The sequence below is a fragment of the Dromiciops gliroides genome, chromosome 1 (genome assembly GCF_019393635.1).
Source record: "Dromiciops gliroides isolate mDroGli1 chromosome 1, mDroGli1.pri, whole genome shotgun sequence".
Lineage (NCBI taxonomy): Eukaryota > Metazoa > Chordata > Mammalia > Microbiotheria > Microbiotheriidae > Dromiciops > Dromiciops gliroides.
In genome coordinates, this window is record NC_057861.1 from 490536927 (window position 1) to 490551773 (window position 14847).

General features: G+C 40.1%; 1 protein-coding gene across 1 annotated transcript in view; it reads left to right on the forward strand.

Moving 5' to 3' along the window:
• The first annotated feature begins 5921 nt into the window (after positions 1-5921).
• The window catches only part of MFSD14B (major facilitator superfamily domain containing 14B), an 87989-nt gene continuing 79063 nt past the window's right edge, over positions 5922-14847 (forward strand). The window contains exon 1 of the mRNA XM_043975409.1: positions 5922-6570. Within this exon, the coding sequence (XP_043831344.1) occupies positions 6406-6570 (165 nt within the window). The 5' untranslated portion in view covers positions 5922-6405. The remainder of the gene's footprint in view (positions 6571-14847) is intronic.

The window sequence follows — 14847 nt, forward strand, 5'->3', positions numbered from 1 at the left end:
CATATATATATATATATGTATATATAAAACCTATATCAGATTACCTGCTGTCTAGGGGAGGGGGGAGGGAAGGAGAAAAATCTGAAATTGTAAAGCTTGTATAAACAAAAGACGAGAACTATCTTTACATGTAATGGAAAAAAATAAAATACTTTATTAATTAAAAAAAACACATGAAAAAATGTCTCCAAATCACTATAAAACAACTGAAACATAATCTGGAACTATGTCCCACGAATTGCTAAACCTTTCATAAGCTTTGAACCAGCAATAAAATTACTAAGATTATATGCCAGGGGGCAGCTAGGTGGCGCAGTGGATAAAGCACCAGCCCTGGATTCAGGAGGACCTGAGTTCAAATACGGCCTCAGACACTTACTAGCTGTGTGACCCTGGGCAAGTCAACTCTCATTGCCCTGCCCCACCCCCCCAAAAAAAATGCCATGAAAAGATTATATGCCAGATAAAAGTGAGAAAAAAGACAAATATGTACACAAATATTTATAGAAACTCTTTCTGTATTCCCAAAGAACTGGAAATTAAGAGGTTTCTAATCATCTGGGTAATGGTTGAATAAAATAAAGTAATGGTTTCAGAAAAACCAGGGAAAACTAATGAAAAATGAAATGGACAGAATCAGGTGAAAAATTATGCAATAACAACATTATAAAGACAAATAACTTTTAAAGACTTAAAAATTTTAATGCAACTACTACCCACCATTCCAAAGAATCAAAAAAGAATATGATACCTCCAGTAATACCACTGCTAGGTCTACATCCCAAAGACATCCAAAAAAAGGGGGAAGGACCTATTTGTACCAAAATACTTATAGCAGCTCTTTTTGTGGGGGCTAAGAACTGGAAGTCAAAGCGATGTCCATCAAGTGGGGAATGGCTGAACAAGCTGTGGTATATGATTGTAATGGGACATTATAGTGCTATAAGAAATGACAAATATGATGATTTCAGAAAAATCTGGAAATACTTACAAGAGATGATGCATAGTAAAGTGAACAGAACCAAGAGAATGCTGTACACAGTGACAGGAATATTGTTTGATGAAGAAGTGTGAATGATTTAGCTATTCTCAGTAATACAGTGATCCAAGACAATCCCAAAGTATAATGATGTATACTATCCATGTCCAGAGATAGTACTGATATTGATTGAATACAAACTGAAGCATGCTATTTTTCATTTTCTTTCTTTTTTTTCTTTTATTTAAGTCTTCTTGTACAAAATAACTAATGTGGAAATGTTTTACATAATTACTTATGTATAATTTATATAACTGCTTACCATCACAGGGATGGGAAGGGAGGGAGAAAAGGAAGAAGGCATAGAATTTGGACCTCAACACTTTAGATAAAAATGTTTATTCATTTGTTTGTTTGTTTATTTTATGGGACAGTAGAGGCTAAGTGACTTTCCTAGGGTCAGACAGCTAGTGGTGTCATGTGTCTGTGGTTGGATTTGAACTCAGGTCCTCCTGAATCCAGGGCCAGTGTTTTATCCACTATGCCACCTAGCTGCCCCAATAAAAATGTTAAAAAATTTAAAAAGGGGATGATACCTCCTAACAGAGAGGTAGTGTCCTCAGGGCCATATGAGACATATATTTCTTTAACATGACCAATGAGGGAATTTGTTTTCCTTTTCTAAGAATATTTGTTACAAAGATTTTGTTTTTCTTTGTCTTTTTTTTTTTTAGTGAGGCAATTGGGGTTAAGTGATTTGCCCAGGGTCACACAGCTAGTAAGTGTTAAGTGTCTGAGGCCGGATTTGAACTCAGGTCCTCCTGAATCCAGGGCCAGTGCTCTATCTACTGTGTCACCTAGCTGCCCCTTTCTTTGTCTTTTTAATGTAGAAGAGGAGGAAGAAAAAATACATTTTTTGTTTTTTGAAAAAAATCAAATTAAAAAGGAATGGATCAGGAGGCAGCTAGGTGGTGCAGTGGATAAAGCACTGGCCCTGGATTCAGGAGGATCTGAATTCAAATCCAGCCTCAGACACTTGACACTAGCTGTGTGACCCTGGGTAAGTCACTTAACCTTTACTGCCCTGCAAAAAAAAGGAAAGAAAAAAGGAAAAAGGAATGGATCAAAGCTATCTATTCCCATATGAAAAAATGCTCTAAATCACTGTTTGTTTGTTTGTTTTGCAGGGCAATGGGGGTTAAGTGACTTGCCCTGGGTCGCACAGCTGGTAAGTGTCAAGTGTCTGAGGGTGGATTTGAAGTCAGGTACTCCTGAATCCAGGGCAGGTGCTTTATCCACTGCACCACCTAGCCGCCCATCTAAATCGCTACTCATTAGAGAGATGCAAATTAAAACAACTCTGAGGTACCACCTGACACCTATCAGATTGACTAATATGACAAAAAAGGAAAATGATAAATGTAGAAGCTGTAGAAAAATAGGAACACTAATGCATTGTTGGTGGAGTTGTGAACTGATCCAACCATTCTGGAGAGCAATTTAGAATTATGCCCAAAGGGCTATAAAGCTGTGCATATCCTTTGACCCAGCAATACCACTTTTGGGTCTTTTTCCCAAAGAGATCATAAAAAAGGGAAAAGGACCCACATGTACAAAAATATTTATAGCTGCTCTTTTTGTGGTGGCAAAGAATTGGAAATTGAGGGGATGCCCATCAATTGGGGAATGGCTGAACAAGTTGTGATATATGTTGTGATATATGAATGTAATGGAATACTATTGTGCTGTAAGAAATGATGAGCAGGAGGAGTTCAGAGAAACCTGGAAGGACTTGCATGAACTGATGATGAGTGAGATGAGCAGAACCAGGAGAACATTGTACACTGTATCATCAATATTATGTGTTGATCAACTGTGATAGACAGCTAGTAAGTGTCTGAGGCCGGATTTGAACTCAGGTCCTCCTGAATCCAGGGCTTGTGCTCTATCCACTGCGCCACCTAGCTGCCCTGGCCTTACATCTTTTAATCATTTTCCTTGATATTCTAGGTTTTTTGTTTTTCTAAATGACTTTTATTATTTTATCAAGTTCTGTAAAGCATCCCCCTGGTAATTTAGTTGGCAAAGCATTAAAAGTTAATTTTGATAGTATCATCATATTTATTATATTGGCACAGCCTAGCCATGAGCACTAGATAATCCTCTAGCTATTTAAATTACTCTTTATTTCTTTACTGAGCACTTTGTAATTTAATCTATACAAGTCTTTTGTGTTCTATGGGATGCTGATCCCCAGATTCCTTTTTTGCATGTTGTATTATTTGGAATGGGATTTCCCTGTTATTTTTTCTTGCATTTGGTAATTGTTATCTAAAAATGCTGTTGGCTTTTGAATATTTATTTTGTAGCCTGAGACTTTGTTGTAACTATTAACTCTCAATTAACATCTAATAACTCTATTAGCATCTTTACTGATTCCCTAGGATTTTCCAAGTAGATTATTGTATCTTCAGTAAACAGGAATCTCTTCTTTATGGTTTTTTTTTTGGGGGGGGTAGTGAGGGTTAAATGTCTTGTTCAAGGTCACACAGCTAGTAACTGTCAAGTGTCTGAGGCCAAATTTGAACTCAGGTCCTCCTGAATCCAGGGTTAGTGGTTTATCCACTGTACTACTTAGCTGCCCCCTTTAAATATTTTTGTCCCTTTAATTTCTTCCTCTTTTCTTATTGTTATTGCTATAATTTACAGAATGATATCAAATAATAGTTGTGAGAGTGGGCATCCTTGCTTCATTCCCATATTTAATGGAAAAGGTACTAATATATCCAAATTGCATATAATCCTTGCTTTTTTTTTTAGATAGATGCCTTTTACCATATTGAAAAAGGTCTTTCTATATCTATATTTTGTAGGGTTTTTAGTAGAAAAGTGTTATATGTTGTCAAATGCTTTCCCCTGTATCTGTTGATGAATTGTTATTTAAGAAATTATGAGGTAGGGGCAGGCACTCACAGCACTTTGGTTACTGGTCCAGAAAGACTACAATGGCAGATAGAAGTGAGGGGGCCAATGACATAGAAAGTACAGAGACAACCTGTTACAGGGATTTAGAGTTAAATGGCATCGGGGTCAGGATAGGGTGGTAAAGGAAGGCACATACTGGTAGGAAGGGAAATGGGAATGGAGAGAGGCACCAAGAATCACTTAGATAACCATGGATTACAGTTGAGAGTATGCAACATCATGAACCCAGAAGGAGATGGAAGATTGCTGGAGATGGACACAGGAGTTTGAGGTCTCATTTTTATAGGAGTTTTTTTTGGGAACAGACTAACTCTTTGTCTGTGTCACCTTGAGTTTAGTTCATTAACATATCAAAATCAATAGGGATAGCTAGGTGGTGCAGTGGTTAAAGCACTGGCCCTGGATTCAGGAGGACCTGAGTTCAAATGTGGCCTCAGACACTTGGCACTTACTAGCTGTGTGACCCTGGGCAACTCACTTAACCCTCATTGCCCCACTAAAAAAGAAAAGAAAAAAAGAAAAGAAACATATCAAAATCATCTCAAAGTTGTTGGTAAAACTTTCAAGTTAACATATCCACATCCTCTCAAAATGGTCAGTACCATTTGATGTCCTGCTAGTCTTAATGTTGATATCTAGAACTCATCTGAGATTTTCTTATCATAGGACCAAAAGACCCTAACAGAAAAGTCTAGATGGCTTTCCCTGTTTCAGCACACAATACTTGGATGTGAATTTTGGTTAATATATGGTACCATTTGTAAATTATATTCATTTGATCTTTGCACATGACTGCTGGGTTTCCCTTTGTAATCTTATTTCCTACTAATGCCACCAGTATAATCGGTTACTTAAAATTTTACTATACTGACTAGAAGAAGGGAGCAAGTTTGTTCAGGGGGAGAGAAGGAAATACAATTTTAACACAATTGAGATGATCACGTGGTTTTGGATGTTTTGGTGTTTGATTACTTATTACATATTTGATAAGAACTATGGGGAACAGTGAAATGCAGACGGGAAGAAATTTGGCTTACACCAACATGGTACAACATATTCCACAATAAATTCAAATTAGGTATGTAGGCTGAATAGTAAAGATAAGATCACAAAAAAATTACAAGAGAAATATATCATTATACCTTTTACAGTTTTGGGGAGGGCATACATTCCTTTTTTTTTTTGTGGGGCAATGGGGGGTTAAGTGACTTGCCCAGGGTCACAGAGCTAGTAAGTGTCAAGTGTCGGAGGCCGAATTTGAACTCAGGTACTCCTTAATCCAGGGCCGATGCTTTATCCACTGCGCCACCTAGCCGCCCCTGAGGGCATACATTCTTAACCAAGAGATGGAAGCAATTATAAAGAACAAAATAGATAATTTTGATTACATGACAGAGAAAATCTTTTGCGTAAACAAAATTAAGACATGTACACTAAAAAGAGAAATAATTCACTAGGAGAAAAATCTCTATATCAAATATTTTTTATTAGGGTTTAATATCTAAGACAAATAGACAACAGACCAAACGACATTCCCCAATATAGAAATGGTCAAAAGATATATACAAATAGTTCTCCAAAATAAATTACAATCAATTGACAACTATAGGAAACCATCTGATTCTGAAACCACACTGCTATTTTTCCATCTCAAAGGAGAAGGATGTGTTTATATTTTACATACTTAGACGTGCATGTATTCTCTCCATCATAAAGGATCTGGAAGGGAGGGCATTCTATAACTCCTTGGACTTGGCTGCCCAAATAGCCAAGCAATTTTTTTGATTTGAGTCGGTTACCCTAGGCCTTCTTTGCACCCTTCCACCTCCCCCAAGAGCCAGCACTCACTCCTCCCCTTAGTTTTGGGAGAGGGAGATTGAAACGGAAAGATGGGGGGAGGGGGGAGACGGAGGGAGGGCGCTGCGTGTGATTTGGCCGTAAGCGGATGCAGTGACGCGTTTCCGGAGGCGTGTAAAGTTTGAGGAAGCAGTGGCCCGGATTCAGCCGAGGGTTCATGGTCTTCTAGTTTGCCCAGGCAGGGAGGACAGGGCAATTCCCTAGGCTGCTCCCGCAGGGTTCATCTAGTCTGTGTTAGGGACTCGGCGTTCCGGTCGCCCCCGGGTAACGCGCGCGGCACTGCGCGTGCGCCCGAGAGCCCGCGCCCCTCCCCCGGCCCCAGCCAGTTGCAGTGGTCGGGTTGGCTGTCTGCCTCTTCCTGCGCTCCGCCGCTGGCGCCTCCGCCGCCGCCGGGCGAGCTCAGCGCGAGCGCTGCTGGCCCTAGCGAAGCAGATGACGGAACGAGCGCCGGCGGGAGGAGGAGGCCGCTGCCAGCTCGAGAGGGTCCCGGGGCAGGAGCGGAATCCACTGCAGCCGCAGCCCCTCCTCTCCCGCCTCTTGCTTGCCTCGCCATCTCTCCCAGCCGGCTGGGAAATGGGACCAATATGAGTCCCGAGCTGCCGCCGGAGAAGGAAGAGCAGGCGGCGGCAGCTGCGGTGGTACCCGCGGCATCAGCGGAGGAGGAGGAAGGAGGCGGCATCTGCAAAAAGAGAAGTAGCCGCATTATGCTGGTGAAGAGGATCAGCGCGAAGCTGGGGGGGAGCAGCTCGGTGAGCGCTTCGGGATCCGGGGGGCGGGAGGGCGGTGGGAGGACACGCGTGCGCGGGGCCCCGAGCGATGGCACCCTGGTAGGCGGGCGGGCGGATAATTGCAAGCTTCCCCGCCAAGCACTTTTCCTCTCCGCTGGGCTCCGGCCGTAGCATCTCACCCCCGCTCCCAGCCCCCGATGCTTTCGCTACATCCAGCCTCTTAGGTACCTGGGGAATGGGGCAGGGAGTCGTAGCTCCAGACCCAATTAATTTCCAGATCAGGAGGGAGAAGAAACCGTTGTTGGGAGTTAAATGGGAAGGAAGAAAGTTACAATTAAAAAAAGTTCCTCTTCCGAAGGTTTGCCTCATTAAAGTTTGTGTGCTGTGCGACATCGAGCACCTGACTGGGATTAAGGCATGTTTTCTATGAGAGTCGGGATAGTTCTCTCCCTTTCCCCCCCCCCCTCTCCAAAATTGTACTTAAAGTTAGGCATGAGCTCCCCCATGTATCGGATCCCTGATGTGAGAGGGGATGCTTCCTGAGCTTACTCCAGACTGCACCCACTAACGGGCACTTCCCGTAAGAAGAAAAAGGATTCCCGCAAGAAAAACGAAACACCTAAATGATTAGTCAAAGCTGGGTTTTTGTGTGTGTCAGGAGCCCTTTGGCAGTCTGGTGAAGCCTATAGGCCTTCTCAGAATGATGTTTTTAAATGCATAAAATAAAATGCATAGGATTGCAAAGGGAACTAGTCATTGAAATACAGTTAACAAAATATGAAAAAAAAAACTTCATAGATCCTCAGATTAAGAACTTCTGAGTTAAAGCTTGGAGGATTTTTTTTTGGTTGCATACGCTTCTGGAGGATTGTGAGTGAATCTTAAAGGCTTAAATGTTCCTCTGAAGACAGAACTTTTGGACCCAAAACGAAAATAAACAGGAAGCATTTTATGCTAGTACATTTGGCTTCAGCCTTCAAAGACCACCTCACCAGGAAGTTAGTATTGAAGGTATCTGTATTGTTTTATCTTTCCTGAGGTTTGTTTTAAAAAAAATGGGTCAAGTTGAAATGTAAGCAGGATTTTGAACTTTTTGCTAGAAAGAGGAAGGAAGGTGGCAACTTGATTTTTAGCACTGAATTAAATATTCTAGATCTCCCAAAGAAATGACCTTTCTCAAATAATTTTTCCTTCTTTCCCCTTCCTTCCTTCCCCACTCCCTTTCCTTCCTTCCTTCCCTCCCTCCCTCCTTCCCTTCGAGGACATTAATGAGTCTTTTCCAGCTTTTCTGATACTGGTGGCCCTGAGGAGTTTTTCCATTTCATTGACAGTCAAGACATACATAGTCTTTGCCTCCAATTTGGGCCTTTGTGGTCCAAGATTCTACAATTCTAAAGGTGGAATGTCTCTCTTTTTGAGGGAGTGGTTTAAGTTTTCTTTGGCCTAGGTCTGGTGGAAGAGAGATGGTAGATCAATATGATTCAGTAATCCTTACATATTGTTTACTTTCTTTTTTTTTTTGTTTTTTGTGAGGCAATTGGGGTTAAGTGACTTGCCTAGGGTCACACAGCTAGTAAGTGTTAAGTGTCTGAGGCTGAATTTGAACTCAGGTACTCCTGACTCCAGGGCCTGTGCTCTATCCACTGCACCACCTAGCTGCCCCATATTGTTTACTTTCAATTTGAAGCCATATGAAAAAGTTCTTTTTTTAAATAAGGTAAACAGAAATTGCAATGGGGAGATTTGACTACATATAGCAGTGTTTTAGTAACCTGTACATATCTAAAGTCACTGTGGAGAAACAAACTTGTTTAAGTCCTTTTAGCCCATTAGTTATTTTACTTAATATATCACTATACCTTAGTGGGTTAGAATAGAATCGACAGCTTTTCCAACTCTTAAAAAAAAAGGATCAGATTTTATACATTATGATAAGTTGAGATGTGGTAGGGCAAAATGTATACAACAAAATTATTGTGCTAGTAGTAGATAATTGAAATGTGAAACTTTTTATATATAGTAGTAACTAGAAAATAGGGGCAGCTAGGTGGTGTAGTAGATAGAAAGCTGGGCCTGAAGCCAGGAAGACCTGAGTTCAAATGTGGCCTCAGACACTTAGTAGCTGGCTGACCCTATTTGCCTCAGTTTTCTCATCTATAAAATGCACTCCAGTGTTTTTGCTAAGAAAACCCTAAATGAGGTCACAGAGTCAGACAGGATTGAAACAATTGAACAATGACAAAAAAGTAACTAGAAAGGGTTTGCAGTTGTAGCTCCCTCACGGGGAATGTCTTAAAATTGTTGGCTCTTTTTTTCCTTTGATACAATATTATTTCTCTTTTTCACAGATCAAAAAACCAAATCCAAAATAATAAAAAAAAAACAACCCTCAGTTCTCAGAAATATACAAGACAGTGTCAGGGAAAAGGAAGTCTTTCTATGGATAATTTGCATCCATTTGAACTTTTTTTGTTCCTTAATGGCTTAAAAAAGAACTTACAGAGCTGGTCAGTTGACTTCTATTAGTGATAGTAACCTTCTAAGTAAATCATGTCCACACAAATAAACTTTCATTTTTTGGGTCTCATTAAGTTTTATTTTTATTAATACTTCCATTTAAGTAATATCAGGAAGTCCATGATGAATTTTTAATGGCAACTAAATTCTCAGTGTCACTGGACCTGGGAATATGTAGCTTTTAGAAATGGGTTGACCTCCATTTGACAGTGAATAACTAGGACATATTTCCAGAGTATTGGCTATACTTAATAAGGGGAATGGCATGTTGATTTGGCTGTGTGGCATGTGAGCACCCACACATTTTATGCATTAATGTGATATATGAATATGTTCATTGCCAAATTTACTGCATATTTAATTTTTTTGTTCCCCAAATGTTGCATTTTATTTTTCCTTTGAATATGTTAAAAATTGCCTTTGAAATGAAAAAAAAATTGATTTTTGTTTTGACACAGCAGATATTTTTCCACAAACAATATATTTCCTGTAGTATTTAAATTAGGGGTGGGAAAGGATTTGGAAGAGGGGGTTAGGTAGAATTCTTTCTTAGTGCATTTCTGCTCACACAGATGCTAAGAAATTTTGGCTTATCATTGACTGCAGATTTTAAAAAAAAAATTTAAGTTTTTGTTATTTTGAACTTAACAAACCCTGACAAACATGAACATTCATTTCTGTATACAAAGAACAGATTTTTTAAAAAAGAGTACTTTTGAAACTATGACTTTCCATTATGTATAGTTGTTTGCCTTTTTTTTAAGTAAATGTTTTTGGGATCTTTTTGTTTATAAATTAAATAAATTTCCCTCTGAATCCTCCTCCCTTCTTAGAAAGATCAATGTCTTATAATAGTTTTCTTTTTTTGAGAAGGGAAAAATAATTAGCAAAATCAATTAATGCATCAAATAAAAAAACAATCTGACAATATTCAGTGTTCCACACCACCACTCTGCAGAGCTTTGGTGAGAAGATGTCTAGTCATTTCTCTTCTTTGGGACCAAGATTGTTCTTTGCAATTCTGTAACATTTAAAAAAATTTTTCTTGTTCTTTCCATTTACATTGTTGTAATCATTATGTATATTGTTTTCTTGGCTCTGCTTAATTCACTTTGCATCTGTCCATGTAGATCTTTCCCTGCTTCTCTGTATTGATTATATTTGTCATTGACATACAGATAGTAATATTCCATTACATTCATGTACCACAGTTTGTTTCGTCATTCTCCAGTCAGTGGGCATATACTTTATTTCCAGTTCTTTGCTACCATAAAAAATGCTGCTTTAAATATTTTGCTGTATATAGATCCTTTTTTCTGTCAGTGATCTTCTTAGGATGTATGCCTATCAGTGGAATCACTGGATCAAAGGTTTGGATATTTTATCACTTTATTTCCATAATTCAAAATTATTTTCCAGTTTAGTTGTACTGATTTATAGCTCTACTACTAATCTACAGCTCCCAGAATGTCTTAGTGTACTTATCTTCCCACAACCCTTCCAACATTGACTATGATATTTTGGGGTCATCTTTGTAATTTATTACATGTGAGGTAAAATCTCAGGGTTATTTTGATATGTATTTTATCATTAGTGATAGGGAGTATTCTTTAATGCATTACTACTTTTCAGTTCTTTTTGGAGAAATATTTGTTCATATCCTTTGACTACTTCTCTATTGGGAAATGGCTTTTGGTTTTATACATTTCTGTTCAGTCATTCAGGAAGCTAGCATTTATTAAGGGTTTCTCTGTGCCAGGCACAGACTGTACTAAGCACAAGAAGGGCAAAAGACAGTCCCTGCTCCTCAAGGAGTTGTCTAGTAGAGAAAATAACATGCAAACAACTGTGTACAAGCAAGATAAATACCAGATCAGTTGGAGATAATCAACAGAAGAAAGGCACAAGCATTAAAGGGGCATCAGGAAAGACTTCTTGCAGAAGAGGAGACTTAAATGAAGCCTGAAGGAAGCCGGGAGGGAGAGAAGTTCAGGTATGGAGGACAGCCAGTGAGGGAAGACTCTTGGGTTAGAGAGATATTGTCTTTAAGGGTCAGCAGAGGGACCAGCCTCCCCCAATTGCAGGGAGGTATAAGGTGAGAGAAGACTGGAAATTTACGAAGGGGCCAGAATGGTCCTTACAGGGTGGCATTATAAGGAAAACAGGATTTTCATTTGGATTCTGGAGATGTTAGGGAGCCACTCTGTGTGTGTGTGTGTGTGAGAGAGAGAGAGAGAGAGAGAGAAAGAGAGAGAGAGACAAGAGACAGAGAGAGACAGAGAGAGACTTAGTCGTCCTTGATCTTTAGGAAAATCAGTTTGACAGCTGAATGGAAAATAGACTAGGGTTGGAAGAGACTTGAGGGAAGGAGACTAGGCAGAAGGACTATTGGAATAGTTCTGGTATGTGGTGATGAGGGTCTGTACTAGAGTCATGGCCGTGTCAGAGGAGAAAAGAATGCATATTCAGGGGAGATTTTTCAAAGGTAGAAATGTAGACTTAGGTAGAAATTGTAGACTCAGCAACAGATTAGATGTGGGGGTGGGGTGAGAGTGAAGAGTTGAGGATGACATGTAGGTCATGAGCTGGAATAACAGGGATTATGGGGATACCTTCCACAGCAGTAGGGAAATTAGGAAGGGGGGAGGGTTTTGGGCACAGTGGATAAAGCACTGCCTCTGGATTCAGGAGGACCTGAGTTCAAATGTGGCCTCAGAAACTTGACACTTACTAGCTGTGTGACCCTGGGCAAGTCACTTAACCCTCATTGCCCCCCCCCCCCCAAAAAAAAGGTAATGAGTTCAGTTTTGGATGATTAGAAGATACTAGTTTGAGATTTCCAGTAGGCTATTGGAGTTTCAAGTCTGGAGGTAAGGGCTGGATAAATAGATCTGGGAATCAGCAGCATAGAGGTGATCATTGAATGCATGGGAACTGATGATTTCACCAAGCAAAATAATACAGAAGGCCCAGAATAGAGCTTTAGCTCTTGGTTAACCCAGGGTCAGTGGACTGGATGTGGATAGAGATCCAACAAAAGAGACTTGACGGGTGGTCACACAGGTAGCAGGAGAACCAAGAGAATATCAAAGGTTTCAGAGAGGTCTAAAAGGATGAGAATTGAGAAGAGGCCATTGGATTTGCATTTAAGAGAAAGATCAATTGAAGAGAACAGTTTTGGTTGAATGCTGAAGTCAGAATCCTGATTGTGGAGTGTTAAGAGAGTGTGGAGTCATCTGTTCTAGATAGCCTTCCCAAGGAATTTAGGCCAAAAACGCCAAAGAAGAAGCTATGTGTCCAAGACCGCCGTTCTGCCCTTTGGAAAGTTTCCCTCACACACCCCCTTGAAATCTAAGAATCCCTGGTCTAGGGGGCAGCTAGGTCATGCAGTGGATAAAGCTCAGGCCCTGGATTCAGGAGGACCTGAGTTCAAATCTGGCCTCAGACACTTGACACTTACTAGCTGTGTGACCCTGGGCAAGTCACTTAACCCTCATTGCCCCACAAAACAAACAAAAAGAATCTGTGGTCTAGGGGAGTGATAGTTCAGATTAAAATCTCTCCTTCCCCCTCTCCCTCCTCTGCTTCTCCCTCTTTCATTTGAGTTTGGGAGTGGGTTGAGGGCATTTGGTTGCATCTGTCTCCTGGCATCTTACTTCTTCACCATCTGGGAGGAAATTCCCTTATTTAAAGTATTTACATGTCATTTTCCTTTTGTAGCTTCAATGGAATCTAATTCCTTAACACATTCTGTTTGTTTTTCCCTTACTGTTGGCCATTCTTTCAAATGAGAAAAAAAAGCATATTTGCCATTCTAATGAATATGGAATGTTTTCCAGTAATTATAACATCTCTTAAATAGATAGTAATGCTAATACAGTGACAGTATTTCACTTTGAAAAAATAATTATTAATAATTGATTTCTTGGGGGACCCAGGGATCGAGCCTTCCCCACCCCCCACCCCCCCCAAAAAAGTGGAATTCTCCTTGTAAGTCTTAAAATCTCTTCTGGGATAAAACCAAGTTCACAAAAGGAGCTTTGGGTGGAAATAGATTCTTTTGTCTGGATTGCTGAAGGACTGATGGTTTAAACTACACCTAGATGGATGGACTTGGCGGGAGGGGGGCATGGAGGATGGGGGGGGTTTTGGGGGGGGGGGTTGGTGGTAGCATAACATTCCTTTCCCTACCAAGAGTTGAGTGACCTGATGTCATCCTAGAATTCATTTTATTATAATATAACCTACCTTCAAGTCATGTTGACCAGTAGATTTGAATAATGCTAACCAATTAGATTTTTTTTGATGTATAATGATCCAATTTGATTTGATTGATTATAATGACCTGCCTTTTATCAAAAGGGATAAAAAAACCTGGACAGGCAGCCATGCTGTCTCATGGCTTTCTGGGACTATCACATGGCCTCTGTCTCTCTTACCTGATTTCTCTTGGGGGACCACATGGGTCTTTTGGGTCTTTTCTCCTATTTATGCTAACTGGGATGTTGAAGCTTTCTCTGCCTTCTCTACCATGTGGCCTGGGACCATGAGAAGATAGGGGGACATGTGGTCAGTCCCTTACTGGTATAATATTGCTAAATTAATAACATGCTTATCCCAAACTGGTGTTTATAATAATTTTTCAACATCACACAACTAAGGAGCTAACTTGCTGGAAGTGACAAAGTAAGTTTATGATAGGACTAGGATGGATGTTCAATTTTATTGATTCTAATTTAATTTTATCTACTTTATGTCATTTCTGTTAATTAATTTCTGTACCATTAATTCTGTTTTCCCCTCTCACACTTTTACATATTCACCCAAATCTTTGCCTAGCTCCAATACCATATTGCTAACAAAGTTGGATCTGGTTAGTTGGTTTTGGGGGAGGAGTCTTCAGGACTCATTGGATAGTATTTGTTAAAGAAGATAAATCACTTTTTTTTTTTGCAACATTTATTTTTTCCAGTTACATGTAAGGGTAGTTTTCAGCATTCATTTTCATAAGATTTAGAGTTCCAAATTCTTCTCCCTCCCTCCCTTTCCTCCCCCCTACACAAGGCAGCAACCAATATAGTATAGGTTATATATGTACAATCCACAAGTGCTCTTTTTATCAGTTCTTTCTTTGGGAGTGGATAGTATGCTTCATCATTATTAGTCCCTTGGGACTCCTATTTTCCTGCAGAGTTAGATAGATTACTCCACCCAATTGGGTGTGTGTGGTGATCCCTCTTAGAGCCAATTTCTGATGTGTGTAAAGTTCATTTATTGCCCTGCTCTTCCCCCATCTCTTCCCCCACTCCATAAGCCCTTTCCTGTTTCTTTCATGTCAGATTTCACCCCATGCTACCTCTGCCCTTCCCCTTCTCTCAGTGCATTCCTCTCACCCCTCAGTTTTACCCTAAAGATGTCATCATGGGGCAGCTAGGTGGCACAGTGGACAAAGTATCCACCCCAGACCCAAGGGGACCCCAGCCAAAACTGGGCCTCAGACACAAGACATAAGACCCACTGCATGACTCCAGGTATGTCCCCCAACTCCAATTTTTTATGGTTCTCTAGGGTCTTGCATTTGAAAGTCAACTTTTCCATTCAGTTCAGGTCTTTTTATCGTGAATACCAGAAAGTCCTCCTTTTCATTCAAGTCCCATTTTTTCCTTGGAAAGATTATACTCAGTTTTGCTGGATACGTGATTCTTGTTTGTAATCTCAATTCTTTCACCCTCTGGAATATCATATTCCATATCCCCCTCTGGTCCTTTAATGTAGAAGCTG